At 39.4% G+C, this 27,540-nt stretch overlaps 1 protein-coding gene across 1 annotated transcript in view; it reads left to right on the forward strand.

Moving 5' to 3' along the window:
* LOC124619319 (protein turtle-like) overlaps window positions 1-27,540 on the forward strand; it is a 906,568-nt gene that overhangs the window by 774,973 nt on the left and 104,055 nt on the right. Inside the window, exons 8-9 of the mRNA XM_047145628.1 lie at window positions 7,771-8,058; window positions 15,025-15,215. Coding sequence (XP_047001584.1) covers window positions 7,771-8,058; window positions 15,025-15,215 — 479 coding nt within the window. The remainder of the gene's footprint in view (window positions 1-7,770; window positions 8,059-15,024; window positions 15,216-27,540) is intronic.

The raw sequence follows: 27,540 nt of genomic DNA on the forward strand, positions 1-27,540 counted from the left end.
CGAATGTATTTTAGCAAAATATCCAGATCTGAATCAGCGTTTGGGGCCTGTGCAATTTTCCTATAGTTAAGAGAAAATGACTGAAGCAATTCAGAATCTGAGCATCGATGTGACAGCAAAATGCAGCAGAAGTGTCAAAGTCTGTATCAGGGCCAATCCGAAGATGTGAAAATGCATCTGCATTACCATGTTGAGCTGTCAAATGATACACAATCTCATACTGATATTAAACAACAACAAAGCCCATCTTTGCAATTTTTGGGCAGTTCGTACAGGAACTGGATTTGCTGAATGAAATGGTGATCTGTTACGATGTACAGTTTTCTGCCATACAAATAGTGGTGGAATTTGGTGACACCGTACACAGTAGCCAGTGCCTCATTCTCTATTTGTGAATAGTTGTACTAAGCTTTGGACAACACTTTTGATGCGAAAGCAATAGGCCTGTCTTTATCACCAAATCCATAAGAGGAAGCATCAACTTGCAACATAGCTGGTTTGTCAGGATCATAGTGATCCAAGCTTCGATCACTGAGCATGCATCTTTAAGTTCAACAGTGACTTTGTCCCATAATGCAATGGGAACAGTTCTGGCCCAACAAATTTTTGGCTGAGCATTGTCTTTCATAGTAATATCTGCAACAAAATTTTTAGCCTTGCCGGATCCTTCAGAAAAGAGTTCCGGAAATTCCTTCAGCAAGCTAGCTACACTGTCTTTTCCATTGAAGACAGTCACTGACAACGCATTGTGCTGACTTTTAAAGCCAAACAAATAAAAAGAATCAAGGCCAAATATATTCTCACATTTGTATGATTGTAGCACAGTGAAAGTCACAGTTCGTGTATGTGAGCAATACATGGCAGGCAAAGTACATTTTCTGAGAACAGGAATGTCTTGTCTGTTATAAGCCGTCAGGTGCATGCTAGTTTTAGACAGGCGTGGGGAGCCTAACAGTTCATGTGTGTTATGATCCAGCAATGTAACAGAGGCACCCGTGTCCAACTGAAATTTCACAAGTTTTCCACTAATATGCAAATGAACAAAACAATTATTGGATTGGTGGAGTATGGAAGAAACTGTTTGCTTGCTAGTTTTGCTAATGCCTGCAGCAGGATTTGAATACACTGGACTGATTGCATAGGCCTTGTGACTAAGTTTTCATGAGTGGACAGAATTCTTATTTTTGTTCCGTTGCAAATATACTGATTGTACATGTCCTTTCTTGCCACAAACATAACACTGAGCTTGTCTGGACAGGCAGTCTTGGTGTTTGTGCCGTGAATAGCACCGAGGGCATGACTTAATTCTATTCACTGTAGCAGCCTGTTTAGAGAGCTGTTTGCGCAGCATGGAGAGCTGTTTACACGGCATGAGTGGAGAGCTGTTTACACAGCATGGCGCGTGCAGGCTGCTGCTGCCTAATGGGCCGGTCGCAACGAAGGGGTGACTCGACTCAACAAATTTTTGGCTGCTCAGATTTATCGGCCATCATGGCACCTGAACTGTATTGATCTAGTATTTGCACTATGTGAGTGACTGACGGACCAGACTGTTTCAAGATCTGTTCTCTAAGTCCATTACATTGTACACAATCATATCACACAACATAACATCTGCATATAAAGCACCATAAGCACAATTGAATTTGCATTTCCTCATCACATTCTGCAAATCAGTTTGTTCTGATGGTTTCTTGCAATTAAAGAATTGGTACTTAGCTGCTACCACATTCACTTGTTGGTCATAATAGTTATTTAGCAAATCTGCAACTTCCTCATTGGAAAGTTCACTCAAAGTGGCGTTAGGAAACAATTTCTGATGGAGTCTAAACACTGCACTTCCTACCGTGGACAGAAAGTAATGGAGTTTCCTTGTATCTGGTACATTGTGAGCAATTATGTGGGCTTCAGACTGTTGCAACAACTCGAGGCATTCCTCTTGCCACATGGTGTAGCCGTGCGGGCTGAGGCACCTTGTCACGGTCCGCACGGCTCCCCCCATTGGAGGTTTGAGTACTCCCTCGGGCATGGGTGTGTGTAAATAAGAAATCTCTTCAGTATATATAGTTCCTAATACAAGTGCAATAATACAGCTGAGGATTCCATCCAGGTCGCTGGTCTTGATGCTTCTGTAGAACTAGTAGAATTGGGCTGCAGCCAGGCGGTGCGGTGCTTATTTCCTCTCCGTGTAGAGGGTGCTGCCGTCATGTTGTCGTCCTGGAGAGGGGTAAGTCAGCAAGCAATTGGCTGACGTTGTCTCACAGTCCTCTCTGCTCTTACATTCCCACCTGGTGTGCTGACACTTGACTTTACACTGGAACAGCTTTTCTGTTTTTAATGGTTTTCGAAGAACACATTATCATGGCAAAATAATGTTAAAAATAGTTGCCTCAATATAGAAGATATAAGTTTTGGATCATATAATGTTTCAACCAGTTTAGATGCGCAGTCTACTGTTTTGAAACAGGATTTGTGTCTAACAGCATGGCATGTAAATGTAGCCCACTTAGCAGCACACTCCATATCACAATTCCCACTTCTAACTTTAAGAAATCTCTTATGTTTGGTGAAGCAGTAGCATTAAGGCACTTCTATGTTTGCTGTTTTCATATGGTCTTTAATATCACCCTGTCCTTTATGTGCTATAGAAAATCATCCAGTACAAAGTACATTCATTGTTACTGTTGTTACATAATTTCAGAAAATTGTATTCTTGTTGTAGGTTAATATTGAACTTACTCTTTTTTCCCACTGCTAAATGATGAAGCATAAAGTGAATCGAAATAAAATGACCAAAAATGTGCAGACAAATTGCTCACACAAAAACAACATAAGCACATTGTCCCTGTTGTGCTACCAAATGACTAACAGTCAGTAAAAAGTTGTGACAGAACTACATAGGTCTCCCCATTGAAGTCAGCACTTGTTAAGAGGTTGGCTGGCAGGAGCATGACCTTAAGGGAATGTTTAAAAACACAGTTTCGAACGTATTGATCTAGAAGTTTCAAAAAATTCTTGCCAATCATAATATTCTGAAACTGTGGACTTTTTGCAAACCAGGTCATTCCCCCAGACAGCTGTTACAAACTGGGACTGTCCTAACTAATCACAGATGTATGGTAAACCTATTTTTGCCTTATTTTTCTGTATTACCTTGCCAAGATAGTTTTGTCAGATTCATGTCACCTACTCAAAAACTCCATGTTGAGCCCTTAATAAGTGGAAGAGACATGTTAACAAGATAATTGAGAGAGAGAGCTGAGCAGTGAATGCTTTTCTTGTGCTGAAGAATAATTGTTATGTTTTACATAACTATAACAGTAAGAACATATTTTAGAATCATTGTATTGTGATGTAGTGTGAACGTATGAATCATTAAAAATGTGTAGTCAGCCAATTGTGCTATCTGAAATTAAATTCTCAAATCCAAACATGCCAGTTCACTACAATATTGGTATGTTAACTTAATAGCCACTACGTGGGTTCATACAGGCCTAAACTACTTATACTGCTTAAGATGACATGCTTATGAAGATCACTCAAAAGGAAAAGGAATTCGGAAGACCGGAGACAGACAGTCAAGCGTGGAATATTTGTCAGTGACAGAATGCATTTCTATTTCAGTGGTCTGTCATTGTAGACTGTGTTAACATAAAAATAGGTAGACTCACTTAGTCCTGGGCATGAATCCTGTTCACTGGAATTCAGTAGTTTTTGCTGTGACACAGGGTGACACACAGGAGATGCACAGTTTGTAAATAAAGGATACTCAGCCAATTTTTTAAAAAAAATGTATGTTTATTGTCATTAAACCAAAGCTCATTACTTGCCATTTAGTGTAGGCCAGACTCATTTTTGAAGAATAATGTTATCAGGGTGATGTCCATAATGTTGAATGCATGATTCAAGTCTCTTTTGCAAAAAAACTGACATTTAAGCATTTTTGTGTGTGATGTAGCACCATCCTGCTGGAACCAGACTTCTCATAAAGGGGCTCTTCATCTTTTCCGTCCACGAAAAATCCAGGAAAAACCTGGGAATTTTTTAGAATTCCAGGAATTCCTCGTTGTTTTAGTTTTCAGTTAAATTTTTATCATTTTGATTCGTAAGAATTAAAGCTCTAATGAAGAATTTTACTTTAGCCCACTACTGCAGAATAATACTGCAGCAATAAAACATAAATGAGAGAATAACACCAAGTTGCAATGAAAATGCTTCATTTGCAGCAACAAAATTCAGTGCATACATAAGCGTCTGCCAACAGAAAAATATGTCAAAGGCTTTAGGATGAAGTACTTCATTACAACTGTTTTCATTTCTAACATGTCACAGGAAAATACTCCGAATTGTGGTTTGAGAAGTGTTACTTTCAAAGTAAGTTTCCTTTTACGCAAGATGAATTATGTTACATTTGAGAACGTATGATGAATTTCTTAACTCATGGACTATTTGACTCTCATTCAAAACTTGACACTTTGACGGCGAGCCACTTAGGCTACAAAGGACCAATATTATACACGAAAACCTAGCTTTTCTTGTAGTTATACTGTATGTGTATTAATTTTAACCATTAACTTTTTCTTTTGTGTGTTCGTGCTACTTAAACAGTGATGTTGCTATTGGCTTGCTACATCATTGTGTACTATGCTCTGAATGTCCACTGTCATTGACTGATGAGGTCATGTGAAGTTAGGTATGATTGGCTGACAAAAGCACATTGTGCAGCACCATCTCAGTTTCAGTGCTTCGGGAGCTACTGCTGTACTTGCTGGCATTTGTATTTATACTTTCATGAAAGGAAAATACACAGTGTACGTGTTGCTGTGCATCACAAATCTTGTTGTTTCTTGCTGGGTTTCGTTTCCTAAAGTGCCTGGAAACAGCTCCAAGAGAAAATATTTTGTCATTTAACATGAAAAAATGTACTTTGGCATGGGAAGAAGTGTACTTTCACCTGGGAGAAAGTGTATTTTTAACTGGGTTCCCTGTCGTACAGTTGGCAGTGCAGGATAACATATACTGATGAGCCAAAACATTGGAACCACTGCCCAGTGTAAGACTGTTGGCTGGTGACATGGGCACACGACACATTAAGGAAAGTTTGCAAGTGGATAATTGAAAGAGTGGAATCATTCTAGTGATAACTTTGAAAAAGGGTAGATTGTTATGGTCCAGCACTTGAGAATAAGCATCTCTCAAATGGCAAAGTAAGTCAGATTTCTGCATGCTACTGTTGTGAGCATCCATGGTAAATGATTGAAGGACAGTGCAACCAGGAGTAGGTGAGTAAGTGCTGGACATCCATGCCACATTGCAGAATGTGGTCAGAGGCTCGCCAATAAAGCAGGATAGGTGGCCGGCTGTGGCAGATCTGGTGACAGAGTACAGAGTCAGTAGAATAGAAGGAGTTGTCCAGAAGAAATGATTTTAAATTAGATTTAAACCTTGCTTTGGTATGTATAAGACATTTTATGTTATTGGGCAAATGATAAAAAAATTTTATTGCTGCATATTGAGCTTCTTTCTGAGCCACTGATGGCTTTAACAATGGCTGGCAAAGGTCTTTTTCCCTCTAGTGTTGTAGGTACGTACATCACTGTTCTTCTCAAATCATGATGGATTGTTTATGACAAATTTCATTAGAAAAAAAAAATTAAAATTGTGGTGGTCCAGTTAAAATGCCTAGCTCCTTGAAGAGCTGCCTACATTATGTTCATGGATGGATACCACATATTCTTACTGCTTGCTTTTGTGCAATTGATACTTTCTAAGTGGTAAGTTACCCAGAAAATTATTCCGTACGACATTGGTGAGTGGATATGTGCAAAATATGTCAGGCAGTTGATAAGTTTATTTCCAAGTTTAGCAATCATATGAAGAGCAAAAGTAGCTGAACTTAGTTGTGTGAGAAGCTCAGTAATATGCTTCTTCCAGTTGAAGTTTTGATCAATATGTACACCCAAAAATTTTGAGCATTCTACCTTACTTAATGATTCCTGCTCATGTGCTACATCAGTTGTTGTTATGATGTTTTGTTGTACAAATTTGAATATAGAGTGTTTCTTCAAAATTTAGGGAGGGTCCATTTTCAGAGAACCACTTAATAATTCTTTGGAAAACATCGTTTACTAACTCCTCTTTTGCTTTCTCTCTAACTGGATTTATTATAACAGTAGACTAATCTTGCTTGTTGAATGTTAAGTTGAAGGTAATTCACATATATAAGGAATAGGTGGGACCCAAAATTGTATCCAATGGGATTCCCTTTGTGATTTTATCCCAAGTCACTAAAATTTCCTACCTTTCTGACATTGTTTGAGCTATTCAGCACAACCTTTTGCATTTTGTTTGTGAAGTATGATTCAGACCAGCTGTGTGTAAAGCCACCAATTTTATAAAACTTGAGTTTTTATAAAAGAATATCATGATTTACACAATTGAAGGCCTGGAGAAATTACAAAAAATACCAGCAGCCAATATATCATTATTTAATGCATGTACTGGTTGATGACCGAATATGTAAGTAGCGTTCTCAGTCAAGTAAACTTTCTGGAATCCAAACTCTGTTGTGCTAAATAAATTTTTTTCCACCTAAGAGTGCAATTATTCTTGGGTATTCAAATATTTTGCAAAAAGATGTTAGTGAAAAAGTTGGATGATAATTGTTTAAGTCTGTCTTGTCACATTTCTTATGAATTGGCCTAATAGTTGCATATGTTAACTTGTCTGGAAAAATTCCTAAGGACATTACTTATTTAAGTCGAGACAACTTTTCAGAATTCTCTTTGAAATACCATCAATCTTATAGGAGCTTTTGCTTTTTAGAGTTTTTATAACTGTATTAATTTCAGTGAAAGAATGTTGGTGCTACTTCTAGTTGCTTAAAGTTTTGTGGAATGGCATTTTTAATATATTCTCTTGTTTCTTGAACTGAATCTTTTAATCCTGTATTTGCCACTATGTTTAAAAAGTGATAGTTAAATGAACTTGCAACTTGTGAATTATCAGTCACAACATTGTCATTTAGTTTAATTGTTGTGGAATCTTGTACACTGACGGCTGTCCTGTCTCCCATTTGACAAAGTCCCATATGATTTTAATCTTACTATCTATATTATTTATTTCTGTTAGGATATACATACTACTTGACATTTTGATGAATTTTCTTAAAATACCATAGTATTTTTTGTAGTGTGTGAGTAAAGTTGGATCTTTACTTACTCTGGCCTTTATGTAAATTTCCCTCTTCCTCTTACATGAGAGTTTATTCCCTTAGTTATCCACAGCTTACTAGTTTTTTTACTGATCTTTTGGAAAGCAACTTTCAACTCCGACCATCAAGGTTGGCCGTAATCAATGAAAAAAATTCAGCTGTTGGGATGGCTCAGGTTTCTTGTTACTCCAGCTTGATGGTTGTATACAGAGGGAGGAGAAGGGTTGTGGGCCCATCGTCAGGGCTGCCTTTTACTCCTGGAAAGATACTCATTACTCATTTGGTAACAGGCTGAGTGGACGTTGGGCTGCCCTCAAGGGACTGGAACAAGGAATAATGACTGCCCTTCTCTACAATTGAACCTAGGACCTTCAGAACTGGAGTCTAGTGCTCTACGTATTTGACCACCATGGCCACACTTCCTTTGTTTTAGTGTTTCTCATTTTCATTTCCGAGATTCTTGTAATATCCTATTATGAATTGTTTTCATTTATTTAGGTTGAAATATGTTAATACCATTAGTGCTATTCATATACTGATATTCTTTGTTTTTTTAGGTGGGGCTGTGATTATGGTCCCTCCTTCAAACCAAACTAAGATGGAAGGTGAGAAAGTCCAATTCTCATGTGAAGCAAAGGCATTGCCGGGCAATGTGACAGTACGGTGGTATAGAGAAGGAGTTCCCATTAAAGAAGTGTCTTCCCTCGAGACGCGTGTCACTGTGAAGCGGGATGGATCTTTAGTTATAAATCCCGTTGCTGCAGATGACTCTGGGCAGTTCATGTGTGAGGTGACCAATGGTATCGGAGAACCACAGACTGCCTCAGCATTTCTAAATGTAGAATGTGAGTATGCAAATTTGAAACTTTAATGCATTTTCATAAGTTATGTGAAACAGTTTTTGTATTTAATAATAATAATGTTTTTATGACTATCAATAAATGTTATATATGCAAAAAAAGCATGAAGTGTGAAATGCAGGACAGAAACGTTTCTGTCAATACACCTTTAACATTGAGTCATTGTTAAATTATTTTAATGAATATATAAATTTTCTTTTCTTTTCTGTTCATTTAATCTATACATGGACATCATTTTACTATTTTTAAACAATGGAAAATCCGGGATGGAATGTAATTATGTTATGAGAAGGTAAGTTGCTATGCGCGCGCGTGCGACCCCCCCCCCCCCCCCCCCCCCCCCACACACACACACACAGACACACACACAAATGCAAAAATGCAGCTCACTATTTTTGTTTTACAAAAAAAATCATTTTACTTAATATTCAGTCAGACATTAGATCAAAAGTAATACTCATCTACTGCCTAAAATTATTGCTGGCTGCTAGTTTCTTTAAAGATACTTTTATGTTTAAATGCATTGACAGTTAAAACAGTTCCAGACATAAGATTTACAACCGGTCATATTAATGCTACTAATGGCCTGCCTACCTCATGTAGACCTAGACTATAGAATTTGATTCCTTGCCCAAGGAAGGCATTATTTGCTTGTCAAGTAGCCCATGGGCATCTCTTCTCCAACTTGTGCCTAAGTAACCATGGTGCATGGCACCTGTGCAGTGGCTATGGGCACTTAAGGATCAGACAGTGCCAGGCCATTGTCCGTGTTGTGTACACAGTTTCGCGTAGTCAGCGCATACACAACTTTCCCACTAGAGCGCGCCCCGCTAAGCACAACAGCGCAGGCGCAGCGCTTGTCCGTCTCCGCACTACGAGATGGCGCCGTCTTAGAGACGGACCAAATTCTGCTTCTGCCGATCTGTGTATTAATATGTAACGCAGCCAATGAGATCGCTGCTAATGTAGAACCTTTTCTCCTCGCGGATCACACTCGTGCAGTGATACCTGAACGCGCGAGGTATTATAACGAGTGTACAGACCTCCGATTAGTCAGTCTTCATTTGTCTGCATCAGTCTGCATTAGTCTGTATCAGTCTGCTTCAGTCTACATTTGTCTGTACCAGTCTGTAGTCAAGTTTCAGTCTGCGCCTAATAAGATTATCATATTCCTGTACATAGCCATGAAGATAAATGTATAGACACTTTGTCAAGTATCAGAGATATGTGAGAATAGGATTAACGCACCAAGACCAAAGGAACTTCAGATTGTCATTTGTAAACAGCATTCAGAATCAAGTTACGTAATATCTATGCTTTTTATTGTTTTAATAAATGTGTGTCAAAATTAATCAAGTTCTGTTTAAAGTTGGTCACCGTCAATCTGCTACTCTAAGCGTGCAAGTGGCATTTCTATCGTCTGACCTAACGGCAGAAGATAAACACGCCACGATAAGACCACGAGACATACGAGGTGTGGCTAGAAAAAAACCGGACTAGTACTGGTGAAACAATAAAACGAATGCAATAAAGCTGAAAGTCGCGTGGCCTGTCACGTGACTCTCGCTCCGCCTACTGCTCGAGTTTCATCTGCCTCCTGCACTCAGTCTGCCCGTGGCGTCTGTTTTAAGTAGTTAACGTTTTGTCTGTGCGTCGGAAAATGTTGAGTGTACAGAAAGAACAGCGTGTTAACATCAAATTTTGTTTCAAACTAGGAAAATCTGCAAGTGGAACGTTTGTAATGTTACAACAAGTGTACGGCGATGATTGTTTATCGCGAACACAAGTGTTTGAGTGGTTTAAACGATTTAAAGATGGCCGCGAAGACACCAGTGATGACACTCGCACTGGCAGACCATTGTCAGCAAAAATTGATGCAAACATTGAAAAAATTGGTAAACTTGTTCGACAAGATCGCCGTTTAACAATCAGAGCAGTGTCTGAGTTAACAGGAGTTGACAAGGAAAGTGTTAGGCAGATTCTTCATGAAAGTTTCAACATGAACAAAGTGTGTTCAAAAATGGTTCCAAAGTGTCTCACAATTGAACAGAAGGAACGCCGAAGAATGATTTGTTCTGACATCCTGGAAAACATTGAAAGTGATCCCACCTTCTTACAAAATGTTATTACTTGCGATGAATCGTGGTTTTTTACTTACGATCCCGAAACTAAACGCCAATCAATGCATTGGAAAACTCCTGGTTCTCCACGACAAAAAAAAGCACGAATGTCAAAATCGAAATTCAAGGCAATGATGATTGTTTTTTTTGACATCAAAGGGATTGTGCACATTAATTGGGTACCAGAGGGACAAACAGTGAATCAGCTTTACTACATTAGCGTCCTGGCTACCCTACGTGAGCGAGTACGGAGAAAACGGAACGATTTGTGGAGAAAAAAGTCATGGATCCTTCACCAAGACAATGCCCCAGCTCACAGTGCGTTGTCAGTGAAGACGTTTTTGGCAAAACACAACATTCCCATCTTAGATCATCCACCCTACTCACCTGATTTGGCCCCCTGTGACTTTTTTCTTTTCCCTAAAGTCAAGTCAGCTTTGAAAGGAACTAGATTTGAGACTGTTGAAGCAGTAAAAGAAAAAGCGACGGAAGTAATGTATGGACTTACCGAAAATGATCTGCAGCATTGCTATGAACAGTGGAAAATTCGTATGGAGCGGTGTAGAGACCGAGGAGGAGAGTACATTGAAGGAGATAACATGAAATTGTAAATAATTGTAAATAAATGTTTTTTCCAGCATCAGTCCGGTTTTTTTCTAGCCGCACCTCGTATTGCTGACACTCGCCTACTTCGTTAGAGCGACAAGTCAAATAATCTGATGGTGTGTGTACCGAAGGTCTTACAGTACGGACACCACAGTCCAGCATCCCTGCTGTGACCATAACTATGCTGTATGTTGTGCAACCTGTTAGTGTGCTAGACTGGGCTAAGGCTTCCATACAAATGCTGGTGTTGAAGAGGATGTCCCTGAAAGAGCCAACATCACTCCATTTAGTTTATCTGAGAGTCTTTTTATGACATTTGGTCACCATATTGCTACAAAGTCATGGTTTATTGACTCAGTACTACGGGTTGTACCATTGTGTTTCACCTATCTGGATGATATCCTTGCCATTTTCACCAATTTGGAACTGCATCAGTAACACCTAATCAAAGTTTATAAATGCTTAGAACATCAAGGATTGATTGTAAACACTGCTAAGTGTGCATTTGGGCAGTTGCAAATTAACTTTTTAGGCCAACAGAGTTCCTCTTCAGGCTAACTACCATTGCCAGAAAAAGTAGAAGCCATTCTGAAGATTGCACAACCAACCACTGTTAAGGGATTACACCACTTCTTGGGCATGTTGAATTTTTACTGTTGCCATTTGCCATGATCAGCTGAATTATAGGAATCGCTGACTGTGGCATTTGCTGGTCCAAAAACCAAAGGAAATTCTCCAGTACAGCGAACAGTGCCTTCCTAATGACAAAACAGAGCATAGTGAATGCTGCAGTCTTGGCACAACATGAACTGGATGTACCCCTTGTATTTAGTGATAGATGCAAGTGAGACTGCTATTGGTGCAGCATTATAACTACATGATGATTTATGTTAGACACTTGCTTTCCATTCACGTAATCTGTCACCATCACAGCAAAAGTGAAGTGTGTGTGGTCGAGAACTTCTCACTATCTGTGAGGCAATCAAGTACTTCCACACAGAGTTAGAAGCCAGAGAGTTCATCATCTTCAGGGATCATAAGCCACTCTCCTAAACTTTCAACAAAATAATCGTTGCTCACCACATTAATACAACCATTTGGAATTTATCTCCTAGCTCAGTACTGACATCAAGCGTATTTTGGGTACTGGCATTGTGGTAGCCGACTGTCTTTCTCACATCAACAGTCTGTCAAGCACCACTGATTTTGTGTAACTCACCAAGGCACAACATACTGATGAGGAGCTCCAGAATCTTCTCAGTGATGCAGCGTCAACATTAGAGTTGCAGCTAGTCAATGTTCCTGGAGCAGACATTAAGTTAGACTGTGATATCTCAAGTGGAAGGCCTTGTCCCTTCTTACTAACTACATTCTGCACATGCAGCTTCAACAGCTTGTATAACTTGTATCACTCTGGTGTCAGACCATTTTGCCTTGTCTCAAAATGATTTGTTTAGTCTGGAATGCAAAAAAACTGTCACAAAAGGACACGTGTGTATCCAATGTCAACACAGCAAAGTATCGCACCGTGTGTGTGTGCCATTGGAAGACTTCCGTGACATAACTTCATGATTTGTGCACATACATAATGAATTTGCCGGCCCACTACCCCTGTTGAATGTTCAACGCTATTCTCCAAAAATTATTGAGTGCTTTACTCAGTGGCCAGAAGCAGTTGACAATATTTCAGCAGAAACTCTAGCCTCTGCCTTTGTGTCAAATTGGATACCGGTATCTTGCTTTTGTTGCCCACTGCATGTCACAACAGACCATGGCCACCAACGTGAACCTGATCTGCACACCCAATTTACCAAATTCAATGGCACTGTTCACCACAAAACTAGATGTTATGACCCAGTGAGCACTGGCATGATTGAGTGTTGGCACTTTTCCTTTAAAGCAACACTGATGCGTCATGAAAGTAATTGGGTGACAGATCTACTGATGATCATACTTGCTCTCCAAAACACTTACATGCCAGACATAGGTTCCTCATCAGCAGATCTAATCTACAGTGAAGCACTACGCTTTCCTGGAGAATTTCTTGACGTGGATTCCCTGCAGTCTTCTGACCAAGACCAGCAATACTTCATTCGTTAGTTGAAGTAACATGTAGGATGCATTCGCCCTTGCAATGCTTCAAGCCACTGTACAGCACCCAGCTATGCAGATTATGACTTGGAAACATGCTTGCACATAATGCTGTGCGTGGATGGTGTTAATCCCTCACTGCAGCCTCCTTACACATGCTCGGACCATGTCTTATAAAAAGGAGATGAACACTGGATGTAATAGTAAACAGCAGGCCCTCCACAGTTTCCGTCAAATGAATCACACCCGTGTGCATGTTCCAAGATGTATTGCCAACTGATGCACCTTGGAACCAGCCTCATCTGCAAGCACTGGCACCACCCTGTTCTGACCTGCTTCCATGATGCACACCAAGATCCGGTCAATGCGTAAACTCCTAGAATAACTTCACACGAGACTTTGCTTCTGCCACCTGTGATAAACGTGTAATTTTCCCAGTCAATGGATGCCAGATTAAAGTCTCCACCTATAAGTAATGGATAATTTGGATATTTACTCCCTATGTACTCAAGACTTTCTCTGAAATGTTCTGCAACGTTTGTTGCAGATGCTGGTGGTCTATAAAAACTTCCTAATACAACGGTCACTGCTTGTGTGATTGACAGCTTTATCCAGACTATTTCACAGTCTGACCCAGTATCGATCTCATCTGCATTTAAACAGCTTTTAACAGCAGTGAACACACCACCTCCCATAGCATCAGTTGTATCCTTCCTAAACATTGTCCTATTCAAGTTCAAAATTTCACTGCTATTTATGTCTGGTTTCAACCAGCTTTCAGTACCTAATACAATATTGGCATTACTACTGTTTATTTCGGAGAGTAACTCGGTGATCTTGCTACAGACACTTCGACAATTTACTAACATGAGGTTTAGCATATTTAAATCCTTTGGAATGACCTGTTTATGCGAACTAACTATTTTTACAGTTGGCACATCCACATCAGTGTTACAAACTGGCAATTTTTCAGACCAACGGTTTGTTTCCCGTGGGGACGAATCTAATCTAAAAAACCTCCATGTGCATGCCACATGTACTGTGCTATCCACATAGCTTCTTCCTGTGTGTAGTGCACCCCTGATCTATTGGGGGGCGTCCTACAACCTTCCACCCCATAGCATAGGTTGAGGAATGTACAGCCGTTTTTGTCACAGAGTCGATGTAGCTTCTGGTTTAGATTCTGCACTTGACTCCAAACCAGAGGACCCCGGTCCATCTTGGATACGATGCTGCAAATTGTCAGCTTGGCCTACACTCCTCGAGAGATGGAGGCCACCTTCGCCAATTTAGCCAGCTGTCAAAAGGACCCAAGGATTTCCTCGAAACCCCGATGACTGGCATCGTTGGTGCCGACATGTCCAACAGTCTGCAGTTGGCTGCACCCCGCGTGCTCGATAGCTGCTGGAAGAGCCTCTTCCACATCCCAGACAAGGCCCCCCGGCAAGCACACCAAGTGAATGTTGGACTTCTTCCCTGTCCTAGCCGCTATGTTCCTTAGGGGTTCCATGACCCGCCTAACATTGGAGCTCCAAAAAGTGGCTTCCATGTTACAATGTGTTGCTGCTGTCATCTGTGCCAAAAGTGGACGTACAAGTTACTGGGTAGATAGTCAGGCTGATCAGTGTACGTGGGTTGTGGGGTTAAACTGAGAGACCAATTGCCGCTTTTATCACCATCAGTTTACCACTCTTTTGTTGTGTTCTTTTGATTGCTCTGGAATTACAAACAATCAGCAGTCAGTGCACTCTGCAGTTACACTCATGTGTTTTAAGGGCAGGTCAAGGGACCTGTCGATGGATTGCTGCGATCCATTACACATGATGGGACGCTTAAGGGATTCTGTCCTAGACTTACATATGGCACACTCCTCTTTCCAAGTGTTTTAATCTACTAAGAACTGATAGGGGGCTATATAAACAAAATTATTCTTTGAGCTGTGTAATTTTACTGGAAACTAAAATAGTATAAAGTACTTTAATGTTTGACTTCACCTCATGACTGTAAGTTAATGAAAACACAGCAGCAGAAAAAAAATTGTAAACATTCCTTTGCATGAAATGGACATATCATGTAGCAAGATGTGTCCTATTTGACTGCAGTCATTATCTTTTCATTAATTTTTTTAAAACAGATCCAGCAAAGGTGACCTTTACACCCACAGTTCAGTACCTGCCCTTTCGACTGGCCGGTGTAGTTCAGTGCTACATTAAGGCAAACCCACCACTGCAGTACGTGACGTGGACCAAAGATAAACGCCTCTTGGAACCATACCAGACCAAAGATATTGTAATCATGAATAATGGTTCCTTACTGTTCACACGTGTAAGTAGGCTTTTCATGTAAAATAATTTCTACTAGCTATATTTTGACAAAAATAAATATTTATCTTATATTCAAATGACGTACACTATGTGCATTGCAGAGTGTTTGCATTTATTGAGTATGAGATTTCAAGATTGTCGTTGAATGCAGATTGTTTACTAAGTATTCTACAATTTTATAACATTACACTTGTCAAGATTAAAATAAATTCAAAGTCTTACCACTACTCAAAGAAGGATGTTTGAAGTCTTGACATTGGCATTTGATTGCATATACCATTTGGCAGCTAATGTTAATTCTGTTGTTTGAGAATATGTGTTGATGGGCCTTATTGTGTGATGAGACAACCTCTTTATATCCTGTTTTTCATATCCAATTAAGCTGACATAGATTAGTTTCCACTTCCATGTTGAGTTTGGTACTGCTGGGAATAATCAAAATGCATTTTCTTTTAACTTCTTGAAAGAAATTGTTTGTTCATCCAAAGAGCAATAACTTATTTGTTTGAGCCATCCATGCATAGTAACTGAATATTTTGTGTCTCGAATTACAGTTATCATTTAGTCCATAAATATCCTTCACTTTTTCACACCATTGCACTTGGCTTATTTGTATCTACTTATGGAAATTACTCCTTCCCCCTCGCCCTCCTTCCCTGTGGCCATTGCCCGTGCATTTCAATATGTAAGGCCAGCAATTATTCCGAGAAGTACAGTATATCTTCCTCTTGGTTAACCAATTGAATCTCTTCAGTATCAGATGAAAAACTGTTAGTCATACCCAGTTGCTTTGTAAATGTCAACAGCCCCAGCTACCAACTACTCTCCTTCTCCTCCCCCCCCCCCTCCCCCCTCCCCGCTCCCCCCTCCCTCTAGCTGCCAGAATATAGCATGACATCATTTCAGCCCAATTGCTTCATTCACTAATGTATGAGCATTTGTTGTACCTTTCCCCAAGCAAAATTTTTGTATATTTTAATGGTAAATTTGCACAGCAGCTACAAGTATTTCCTCATTCATAAATAACAATAACTAAAAGGACTTCTGTATAAGGGTAGCAGGAATATCTTGTACTGACAATGCTAAATTTTAACAATATTATGAAAAGGCAAGTTGCCACTCACAATATAGCAGAGATGCTGAGTCACAGATAGGCATAACAAAAAGACTGTCACAAATAAATAAAGCTTTCAGCCAGTAAGGCCTTCATCAAAAATAGATATCTCTCTCTCTCTCTCTCTCTCTCTCTCTCTCTCTCTCTCTCTCTCTCTCTCTTACACACACACACACACACACATATATATATATATATATATATATATATATATATATAGACACACACACACACACACACACACACACACACACACACAAAATTCTAGCTTTCGCAACCAACTATTGCTTCATCAGGAAAGAGGGAAGGAGAGGGAAGGAAAGACGAAAGGATGTGGGTTTTAAGGGAGAGGGTAAGGAGTCATTCTAATCCCGGGAGCATGCGAATGGACACAGGCAGACAGTGTTTGTTGGTAATGAGGATCACCCTGTGGCTAAACATGCCTTGATGCACGCCCAGCACATCTTGGCACAGTGTTACACCATCCGGGTTATCTGGATACTTCCCACGAAAACCAACCTGTCAGAACTCCGGAGATGGGAACGTGCCCTTCAGTATATCCTCTCTTCTCGTTACCCACCAGGCCTCAACCTCCGCTGATTTCAAGTTGCCGCCGCTCATACCTCACCTGTCTTTCAACAACATCTTTGCCTCTGTACTTCCGCCTCGACTGACATCTCTGCCCAAACTCTTTGCCTTTACAAATGTCTGCTTGTGTCTGTGTATGTGCGGATGAATATATGTGTGTGTGTGAGTGTACACCCCTTCTTTCCCCCTAAGGTAAGTCTTTCCGCTCCCGGGATTGGAATGACTCCTTACCCTCTCCCTTAAAACCCACAACCTTTCATCTTTCCCTCTCGTTCCCTCTTTCCTGATGAGGCAACAGTTTGTTATGAAAGCTTGAATTTCATCTGTATGTTTGTGTTTGTTTGTGTGTCTATCGACCTGCCAGCACTTTCGTTCGGTAAGTCACATCATCTGTGTTTTTATATATATATGCTGTGACTTACCACTTAGCACTGGTAGACAGACACAATAAAAAAAACACAAACACACACAGAAATTTCAAGCTTTTGCAACCCAAGGTTGCTTCATCAGGAAAGAGGGAAGGAGAGGGAAAGACGAAAGGATGTGGGTTTTAAGGGAGAGGGTAAGGATCATTCCAATCCTGGAGAAAAAAGGACAGGTATACACTCGCACACGCGCACACACACACACACACACACACACACACACACACACACACATCCATCTGCACACATACAGACACAGGCAGACATTATATATATTTTTCCCACATGGATTTTTTCCCTCATACAATTCAATCACATACACAAATTTTGTTATTTGGCTTCGCTGTATTACACAGACCACCTTAGCAATAGATATGGAACTATTATTGGGGGTTGGGTTAGGTTAGGTTAGGGTGTTCGTAGTGTACTGAACTAAAATAATTGCATTTCACCTAGAGGTCTATGAAATACAATTTTTTAACTATATGGTTTAAATTTTGCATATTCTTGTATTTTTCCCAAAATAAATTTAGCACATCTAACATTATGTTTTTATTTTAGTTGTGTGTAGAACCTCCCTGAAAATTTGTGTACTTTTCTCCAAGTGGGGTCCTGAGATTTGGAGAATAATGCAGCTGAAAATGTAAATTTTCAGTAACAGCTTCTAAAGTTAGAAATGACTAAAACTTACTTATTATATGTTTTATTCTTTATTTTTACTCACTCAGAATCACACTGCACTCATTCTTTTCTTCCTTGTGGATTTCTCTGCGGCCATTGATGTTGCATATCGCGTTTTATCGAAGCGAACCTTTCCCATCTGTTGAAGTTCTCTGATGCAGCCTATTCTATGAATGTTCATTAAAATAAATAAATAAATAAATAAAATTAACAACAACACTCATGAATAATTCCATATGCTGTAGCACTTCTACCCTGCTAACGCTGCCATCATTAAAAATAATAATAGACTCACAGATGCTCAATTTTAGTGTCTTTCTTTCAATAAAAACATTTTTTTTATTAGGCGAGTCCATATGAGATTTCTGAAAGCTTCATTTGGATTCTGAGTCTGCCTATGTAGGCATTTCAGCAAGTCAGGATGTGCCAGGTCTGTGTAAATGGGCTTTGTGGCTTCCATGAATGTTCCTGAGATGGAATGTTTCCGGCTGTAGAAAGCATTTGAGTATTGGGTATTGCATTACGGGCACCATGATTCTGGTCAGGGGCAGCCTGATATATTTGTTTGTCAGCTGTTGACAGTTTGTGGAAGAAGTAGTCCATACTGCGTGCATCATTATGAACAAATTATCAGTGTTGTTCAAAATGGCTACCCCATAATATTGTTGCAATTCATCAGTAATATTGTCTGTCAGTCTACGCCCTTTGTATTAACAATCAGAAGGTTTATTGTTTTTTAAAATCTTAGTTCCAGCTTCTTCAGCCTGGTTCTTATCTTCATCTGGACATAATCCACACATTCTTGTTTTGTGATAATCTTATCACCATCAGGCCAAGCTGCTATTACACTGTTGTATGCTTTCAAATCCCAGTCACCTAAGAACTCAGAATGACAAACACACATTTCATTCATGTATCAACTGAAAATTTCAATAGCTGCAGAGGCCCCCCTCTTCAACACTTGTTCTTTCGTAGTTCCTCTCACAGTTTGTTCTGCTGAGTTAAATGATTTAAATTTATGACAATGTTTTGTCAGAATCTGAAAGTCAGTTACCTTTCCAGTATTCACATTGGTCACTGGTGCAACAAAATTCTTAGAAATTCTGCATAATATATAGGTTTGTACTGTGAATAAGCTACTACATCCCAGATTGAAATTTTCACTCTGCAGCAGGGAGTGCACTGATATGAAATTTCCTGGCAGATTAAAACTGTGTGGCGGCCAAAATTCAAACTGGGAACCTTTGCCTTTCTTGGACAAATGCTCTACTTACTGAGCTACCTAATCATGACATGATCCATCCTCACAGCTTTACTTCTAGCAGTACCTAATCTCCTACCTTCCAAACTTCACAGTTCTCCTGCAAAACCTGCAGGACTAGCACACCTCGAAGAAAGGATATTGTGGAGACATGGCTTAGCCCCAGCCTGGAGGATGTTTCCAGAATGAAATATTTGCTCTGCAGTGGAGTGTGTGCTGATATGAAAATTCTTGACAGATCAAAACTGTGTGTTAGCATGAGATTCAAACTCAACACCTTTGCCTTTTCTGGGCTAGTGCGCTACTGACAGAGCTAACCAAGCACAACTCATGACCCATCCCCACAGCTTTACTTCTGCCAATACCCATTTCCTACCTCACAAACTTTGCACAAGTTCTCATGTGAAACTTTCGTAACTAGCACTCCTAGAAGGAAAGACATTAGAGAGACGTGGCTTAGCAACGTCCTGGGGCATGTTTCCAGAGTAAAATTTTCACTCTGTAGTGGAGTGTGTGCTGATATGAGACTTCTTGGCAGTTTGTAAGGTGGGAAATGAGGTACTGGTAGAAATAAATGTGAGAGGATGGGTTGTGAGTCATGCTTGTGTAGCTCGGTTGGTAGAACATTTGCCATTGACAGGTGAAGGTCCCAATTTCGAGTCTTAGTCTGCACATTGTTTTAATCTGCCAGAGTGAACATTTCATTCTGGAAGCATCCCCCACGCTGTGGCTAAGCCATGTCTCTGCAATATCCTTTCTTCCAGGAGTGCTAGTCCTGCAAGTTTCGCAGGAGAACTTCTGTGAACTTTAAAAGGCTGGAGATGAGGTACTAGTAGAAGCAAATCTGTGAGGATGGGATGTGAGTTATGCTTGGGTAGCTCAGTCAGTAGAGCATTTGCCCACAAAAGGCAAAGGCCTAGAGTTAGAGTCTGTAACTCTAATATCAGCACATGCTCCTCTGCAGAGCGAGTATTTCATTTTGGGAACATCCCCCAGACGATTGCTAAGCCACGTCCCCACAATACCATTTCTTCTATTTGGGCTAGTCAGATATGTTTCACAGGAGACCTTTTGTGAAGTTTGAAAGACAAGGAGATGAGGTACTAGTGGAACTAAACCCATGAGGACAGGTCGTGAATCATAGTTGGGTGACTCAGTCAGTAGAGTGCTGGCCCATGAAAGGCAAAGGTTACAAGGTATAATGGCTGATAGTTTTAATGTGCCAGGTTGTTTCAGCTAGTATATTGTTTTCAACAGGGCTACCGACAGAATCGGCATAGCATCACTGTCCTAATAGAACAGTCAATAGCCTTCTATATAAAAAGTACGAACTTTAGGTGATCTTTAAATAATCCAAATTTTTTTATCTTTTTAAATGAATAATGGGAGCTCCAGTTGGGAATATCAACAATATTAGGAAAAGGATAGATTGCTGCTCAAGATGACTCTCTGAGTTGCAGACATGCACAATGAAAGACTGTTATGTATTAGGCTTTTGACCAAAGCCTTCTTCAGAAATGGAAACACACACACACACACACACACACACACACACACACACACACACACACACCCATACACATTCACACAAGCAAGCACACCTCATGCACACATGACTGCCATCTCCGGCAGCTTGGATGGGAATCAAGCTGCCAGATTTGGCACTTATGTGTTCCTGTACTTGCTTGTCTGAATGTGTGTATGTTTTCTTTTCTGTAGAAAGCTGTGGCAAACTCCTAAATGTGTAACAGGCTTTGTGTTGTGCCTGTCTGCAACTCAGTATGTCATTTTTATGGTGAGCGGGCATCTGTCTTTTTCCTGATATTGTTAACTTTTAAAACACGTACAGATGATATCATAAAAAAATAAATAAAACAATTTTCATTTGAGTTTATAAGTGATTTGTGTACTATTTTATTGAGAAAATTGCAAATGTTATAATGGGATAAAATAAGAAAATGTCAATTTTTTTTTTTTTTTTAAGTCCTAACTTCCATTAAGTAATTTGTACCTGCCTTGTCTGACAGTCAGTATGAATCTGGGTCTGTATGTTGTATATATATCATGATTTCTGTTCCCATATACATGGCAGCAGTCATACATGATGGGTGCTTGACTATGTGGAATAGACAGTTTCATGATTTGGCCAGAGTTTAAGTGAAAATATGCTTCATTTGCAACTCTTCCAAAAGAAGTGTAAGCACTATCATGAGAGCAGATGCATCTGTTATTGAAGAAGAGAATACACTGATATCTCAAGAATAACTGGTGATAAAATCAGTGAAGAGAGTAATAATACCTTATAGATACAGGAAAGAAAAAAGAGCCAGTAATCAGTTACAGTAACCAACATCGAAAATGGGGATGTTTCTGCTGGTTTATTGCAGTGACCCACTTACAAACTACAACTTGTACACAAACACCAATCAACTGCTCCTATAAAGAGGAAATGTGTTCTGAAAATTTTCAGCTATTAGTAAACTGGATTAGGCTGCCGGAATGAATAATTATGAACAGGCTATAAAGTAACATTTAATTTATACCTAAAATTCTTTTAGATTCGATGCACAGATATATGGAAGAACTCTGTGATGTTATCAAGATTTGTTGTAACATCCTGAAATTAAAAAGGCTTTGTGCTATTCCTATACAAAGTGTACTTTGATCATTTTAGTGACCAATTAATTGTTGTGGAACAATTTTACTTGAACATATTGAGAAATTGGCTAATGTCTAATTCATAGCAATACCACAAGGCACTGCGAAAATGGTTTAGGAATCTTAAGCACCTACCATGTTGGTGGATGGTTACAAACCAGCTGCATTCACTCATTTCCATTCACAAGTGTTCTGTAAAATCCATCATTGGACCACATGTCTGATATTTCATTGTATGATGGCTTCCTATTGGGTTTACATACCACTTCTAGCAAAATAGTGATAATTGAAAAGGCACATTAAGTTATTGAGCACACTAAACAAGCTTAATAGGACATGAGAAGAGTGGAACAACTGTATGATTATACTATGTACAAGGGTGTTTGATAACTCTGGTAAAAAAGCAAGAAAAAATGTTTATTTCGTAAACAGCTCATCTTACTTCTTGACATAGTGTCCTTTGATGGATGTACACTAGGTCCAGCAATCCTCCAGCTTTTTCACCCCACTGGAAAAACCTGCTAAATACTTGTTGACTGCAACTATCACTTCCTCATTTGATGAAAATTTCTTACAGCAAGTCAGAGTTGCAAGTTATGCATCAATAGTAAGTCACTTAGGGTTATGTCTGGTGAATGGAGTGGATGATGAACCAATTCAAAGCCTAGTTTATTCAATTTCGCCATTGTTATCTCTGATGTGTGAGATGGTGCATGGTGGTTGTGAAAGAGCAATTTTTTTGTGCTAACCTTGGTCTTTTTTCAGCCAATACAAGTTCCAAACAATCCACAAATGAAGCACAATAGTGTCCAGTTATTGTTCTGTCTTTGTCCAAATGATCTATGAGGATTACTCCTTAGGAATCCCAAAAAACAGTGACCATCACCTTACCAGCCAACAAAATGGTCTTTGCTTCTTTGGTGCACTTTCAGTAGCATTTGTCTATTGTTTTGACTGGCATTTTGACTCTGGTGTGTAATAATGGATACAGGTTTCGTCAGTGGTCACAAACTAGCACCAATAAGTCTTGCACATTGTGATCAAACATCACCAGACATTGTGTTGAAATGTGCCAGAGGCACTTTTGGTCAACTGTGAGCAATCATGGTGCCCACCTTGCATACAGCTTCTTAATAACCAATTCTTCATGCAGGATATTATGCACTCACTCATTTCAGGTGTCTACAGTCTCAGCAAGCTCACAAATTTTTATTCGGTGGTCTTGCATCACCACCTCATGGATTTTATCAGTGGTTTCCCTTGCAGTGACCCCTATTGAATTTGCCAGAGCACACTTCATCTTCAGTGCTTCTTCAACCATGTTTAACTTCATCAAGCCAAAACTAAATGGTCTTCAGTGATGGTGCAGAGCCCCAATGAACTTCATCCACAGATATATCACTTGCAACCTAAATCCTCAATTATCTGCTGGATGTATTCCGATCTCTGTCTTCCTCTACAGTTTCTGCCTACAGCTCCCTATAGTACCATGAAAGTCAGTCCCTGATGTCTTAACGGATGTCCTGTCATCCTGTCCCTTCCCTTGTCAGTGTTTTCCACATATTCCTTTCCTCTCTGATTCTGCGCAGAACCTCCTCATTCCGTACCCTATCAGTCCACCTAATTATCAACATTTGTCTATAGAACCACAACTCAAATGGTTTTATTCCCTTCTGTTCCGGTTTTCCCACAGCCCCTCTTTCACTACCATACAGTGCTGTGCTCCAAACATATATTCTCAGAAATTTCTTCCTCAAATTAAAGCCTATGTTTGATACTAGAAGGTTTCTCTTGGCCAGGAATGCCCTTTTTGCCAGTGCTAGTCTGCTTTTGATGTCCTCCTTGCTCCTTCTGTCATTGGTTATTTTGCTGCCTAGGTAGCAGAATTCTTTAACTTCATCTACTTCATGTACATCAACCCTGATGTTAAGTTTCTTGCTGTTCTCATTTTGCTGCTTTTCATTACTTTTGTCTTTCTTTGATTTGCTCTCAGTCCATATTCTGTACTCTTTAGACTGTCCTTTCCATTCAGAAAATCATGTAATTCTTCTTTACTTTCACTCAGGATAGCAATGTCATAAGCAAATCATATCATTGACACTCTTTCACCTTGAATATTTCTTCCACCCCGAACCTTTCTTTTATCTCCATTATTGCTTCTGCGATGTACAGATCAAACAGTAGGGGCAAATGACCACATTCCTGTCTTACACCCTTTTTAATCTGAGCATTTTGTTCCTGGTTGTCCACTCTTATTATTCCCTTTCGGTTCTTGTACATATTGTATACTACCCATCTCTCCCAATAGCTGACCCCTTTGAATATCTTGCACCATTTTACCTTGTCGAATGCTTTGTCTAGGTCAACAAATCCTATGAACGTGTTAGATTTTTCTTTAGTCTTGTTTCCATTATGAACTGAAATGTCAGAATTGCCTTTCTAGTGCCTTTACCTTTCCTAAAGCCAAAACGATCATCATCTAACTCACCCTCAATTTTCTTTTCAATTCTTCTGTATATTATTCTTGTCAGCAACTTGGATACATGAGCTGTTAAGCTGATTGTGTGATAAATCTCTCACTTGTCAGCTCTTGCAGTCGTCAGAATTGCGTGGACGATATTTTTCTGATAGTCAGGGGGTATATTGCCAGACTCATCCATCTACACACCATTGTGAATAGCCATTTTGTTGCCACTTCCCCTAATTATTTTAGAAATTCTGATGGAATGTTATAGATCTCTTCTGCCTTATTTTATCTTAAGTCTTCCAAAGCTCTCTTAAATTCTGATTCTAATGCTGGATCCTCTACCTCCTCTAAATTGACTCCTGTTTCTTCTTCTCTCACATCAGACAAATCTTCCCCCTCATAGAGGCATTAAATGTATTCTTTCCAAATATTTGCTCTCTCCTCTGCATTTAACAATGGATTTCCGGTTTCACTCTTAATGTTACCACCATTGCTTTTAATTTCACCAAAGGTGGTTGTGACTTTCTTTTGTGCTGAGTCAGTCCTTCCGAGTATCATTTCTTTTTTGATTTCTTCACATTTTTCTTGCAGCCATTTTGTCATAGCTTCCCTGCACATCCTGTTTATTTCACTCCTCAGCAACTTGTATTTCTGAATTTCTCCAAACAACAGCCGAAGCATTTCTCCTGTTACCCATGGTTTCTTTGCGGTTACCTTCTTTATAACTATGTTTTTCTTTCCATCTTCTGTGATTGCTCTTTTTAGAGATGTCCATTCCACTTCAACTGTACTGCCTTCTGGACTATTGTTTATTGCTGTATCTACAGCCTTAGAGAACGTCAAGCGTATCTTGTCATTGCTTAGTACTTCCATATCCCACTCCTCAGCATATTGATTCTTCCTGACTAATGTCTTAAACCTCAGCCTAATCTTCATCACTATTACATTGTGATCTGAGTTTGTATCTGCTCCTGGTGATGCCTTACAATCCAGAATCTGATTTTGGGATCTCTGTCTGACCATGATGTAATCTAACTGAAATCTTCCTGTGTCACCCAGTCTTTTCCAAGTATACCTCCTCCTCTTGTGATTCTTGAAGAGAGTATTCACTATTACCAGCTGAAAATTATTACAGAACTCAATTAGTCTTTCTCCTCTCTCATTCCTTGTCCCAAGCCCATATTCTCCTGTAACCTTTTCTTGTACTTCTTCTCCTACAACTGCATTCCAGTCCCCCATGACTATCAGATTTTCATCTCCCTTTCTGTATTGTATTACCCTACCAATATCCACATCATTTTCTCTCTCTCTCTCTCTTCATCTTCAGCTTTGCATTGGCATGTATATCTGAACTATCGTTGTCAGTGTTGTGTTACTGTTGATTCTGATAATAATAATCCTGTCACTGAAATGTTCACACTAACACACTCTGTGCCCTACCCTCCTATTCATAATGAATACTACACCCGTTATATCATTTTCTGGTAGCTGCTGTTGATGTTACCCTATATTCATCTGACCAGAAATCCTTGTCTTCTTTCCATTTAATTTCACTGACCTCTACTATATTTATATTGAGCCTTTGCATTTCCTTTTTCAGATTTTCTAGCTTCCCTATCACGTTCAGTCTTCTGACATGCAACACCCTGACTCGTAGAATGTTATCCTTTCATTGATAATTCAATCTTTTTTTCATCATAACCTCCCCCTTGGCAGTCCTCTCCCAGAGATCTGAATGGGGGACTATTCTGGAATCTTTTGCCAATGGAGTGATCATCATGTCACTTTTTCAGTTACAGGTCACATGTCCTGTGGATACACATTGTGCGTCTTTAATGTGGTGGTTCCCATTGGCTTCTGTGCCCTCATGCCATTGGTCATTGCTGATTTTTTCACCTTTAGGGGCAGTTTCCACACCAAGGGCAAGAGATTGACATGAACCTCTGTCCGTTCCTCCGCCCTCTTTGACAATGCCATTGACAGAATGAGGGTATAATGACAGTACAAAACTCGGTTTTCTATATTTTCAGTTGCAGGTGACACACCAATTCAGATGGCTGTCAACAATGAATTGCATGCTGTACATTGTTGAAATTCTTTATACCATCCTTGGAATAACCAAGGCACAACAAAAATATTCCATTCTTTCATGTAAATTTACCAGAATTATCGAACCAACAACATATGTTGTCCATGCTATATGCAATCAAAGTTGGTGGAAAATGCTTGGGATCTACCTCTTTCTGATAGTAGTGAATTCTTATACAGTTGATGATGAAGTGAAAATATAGTCTATTGAAATCATCCAATTATTTGCATTTGCTCTGTATATTGCATGAAACATTTTGAAGGACTCCAAAAATAATAAACTTTTTTAAAAATAAAATAAATATTTGGCATCCATTGCTCATGTCTGGCGCAGTCTTTTCCTTTTTAAACTTCTATGACAGTGGCAACTTTGAAGCCCATATTCTTTAGATCTTTTCTTGCATGACAGTCTTCGAGATTGAAGAAATAAGTTTAAAGTGTATCTTGATGAAGAGAAGTAAGTACCATAAATTACTCAGTGTAGAGACAGTTAACCACTGCCAGTAATGATTTCCTACATTCTTTACGGTGGTTGCTTCTCAACCTGCCTCATAGTAACTTTTTCATCAACCAAATATTTTTCTGGGACTGGAATCCTGTCACAAATTTTGGGTAACGTAATTTTGATAACTGTGCTCATTTATCCTTCGCAGACAATTAGTATTACTTTTCTGTGGTGCTTTACAAGACTATATTTATTTGTACCGTCAGTAATTTTCTGACATATTCAGTTAAAAATTAAATCTAAAAAAAATGTTGATGTGTCAACAACAAAAATTCACATCTACATTCCTGTCTTTATTTAACATCAGTTTTTTTTATACCATTCAAAAGTTGTAGTGTGTTAGGTAGCAAGCTTCAAGTTAAGCTCACAAAAATAGTTGCTATAAATTTTCTTAAGATAGAAGCAAATGAATTTAACTATTGTCAAAATGCTATGACACCAATGAGAATACTAAAAGACTTAAAGAAGATAAATCTTCAGCTTTTACAGCCAGCGGCCATAATGTTACCACTAGCCCCCAACAAATCATTCATTTTTCC

This window comes from Schistocerca americana, chromosome 6 (genome assembly GCF_021461395.2).
Source record: "Schistocerca americana isolate TAMUIC-IGC-003095 chromosome 6, iqSchAmer2.1, whole genome shotgun sequence".
Classification (NCBI taxonomy): Eukaryota; Metazoa; Arthropoda; class Insecta; order Orthoptera; family Acrididae; genus Schistocerca; species Schistocerca americana.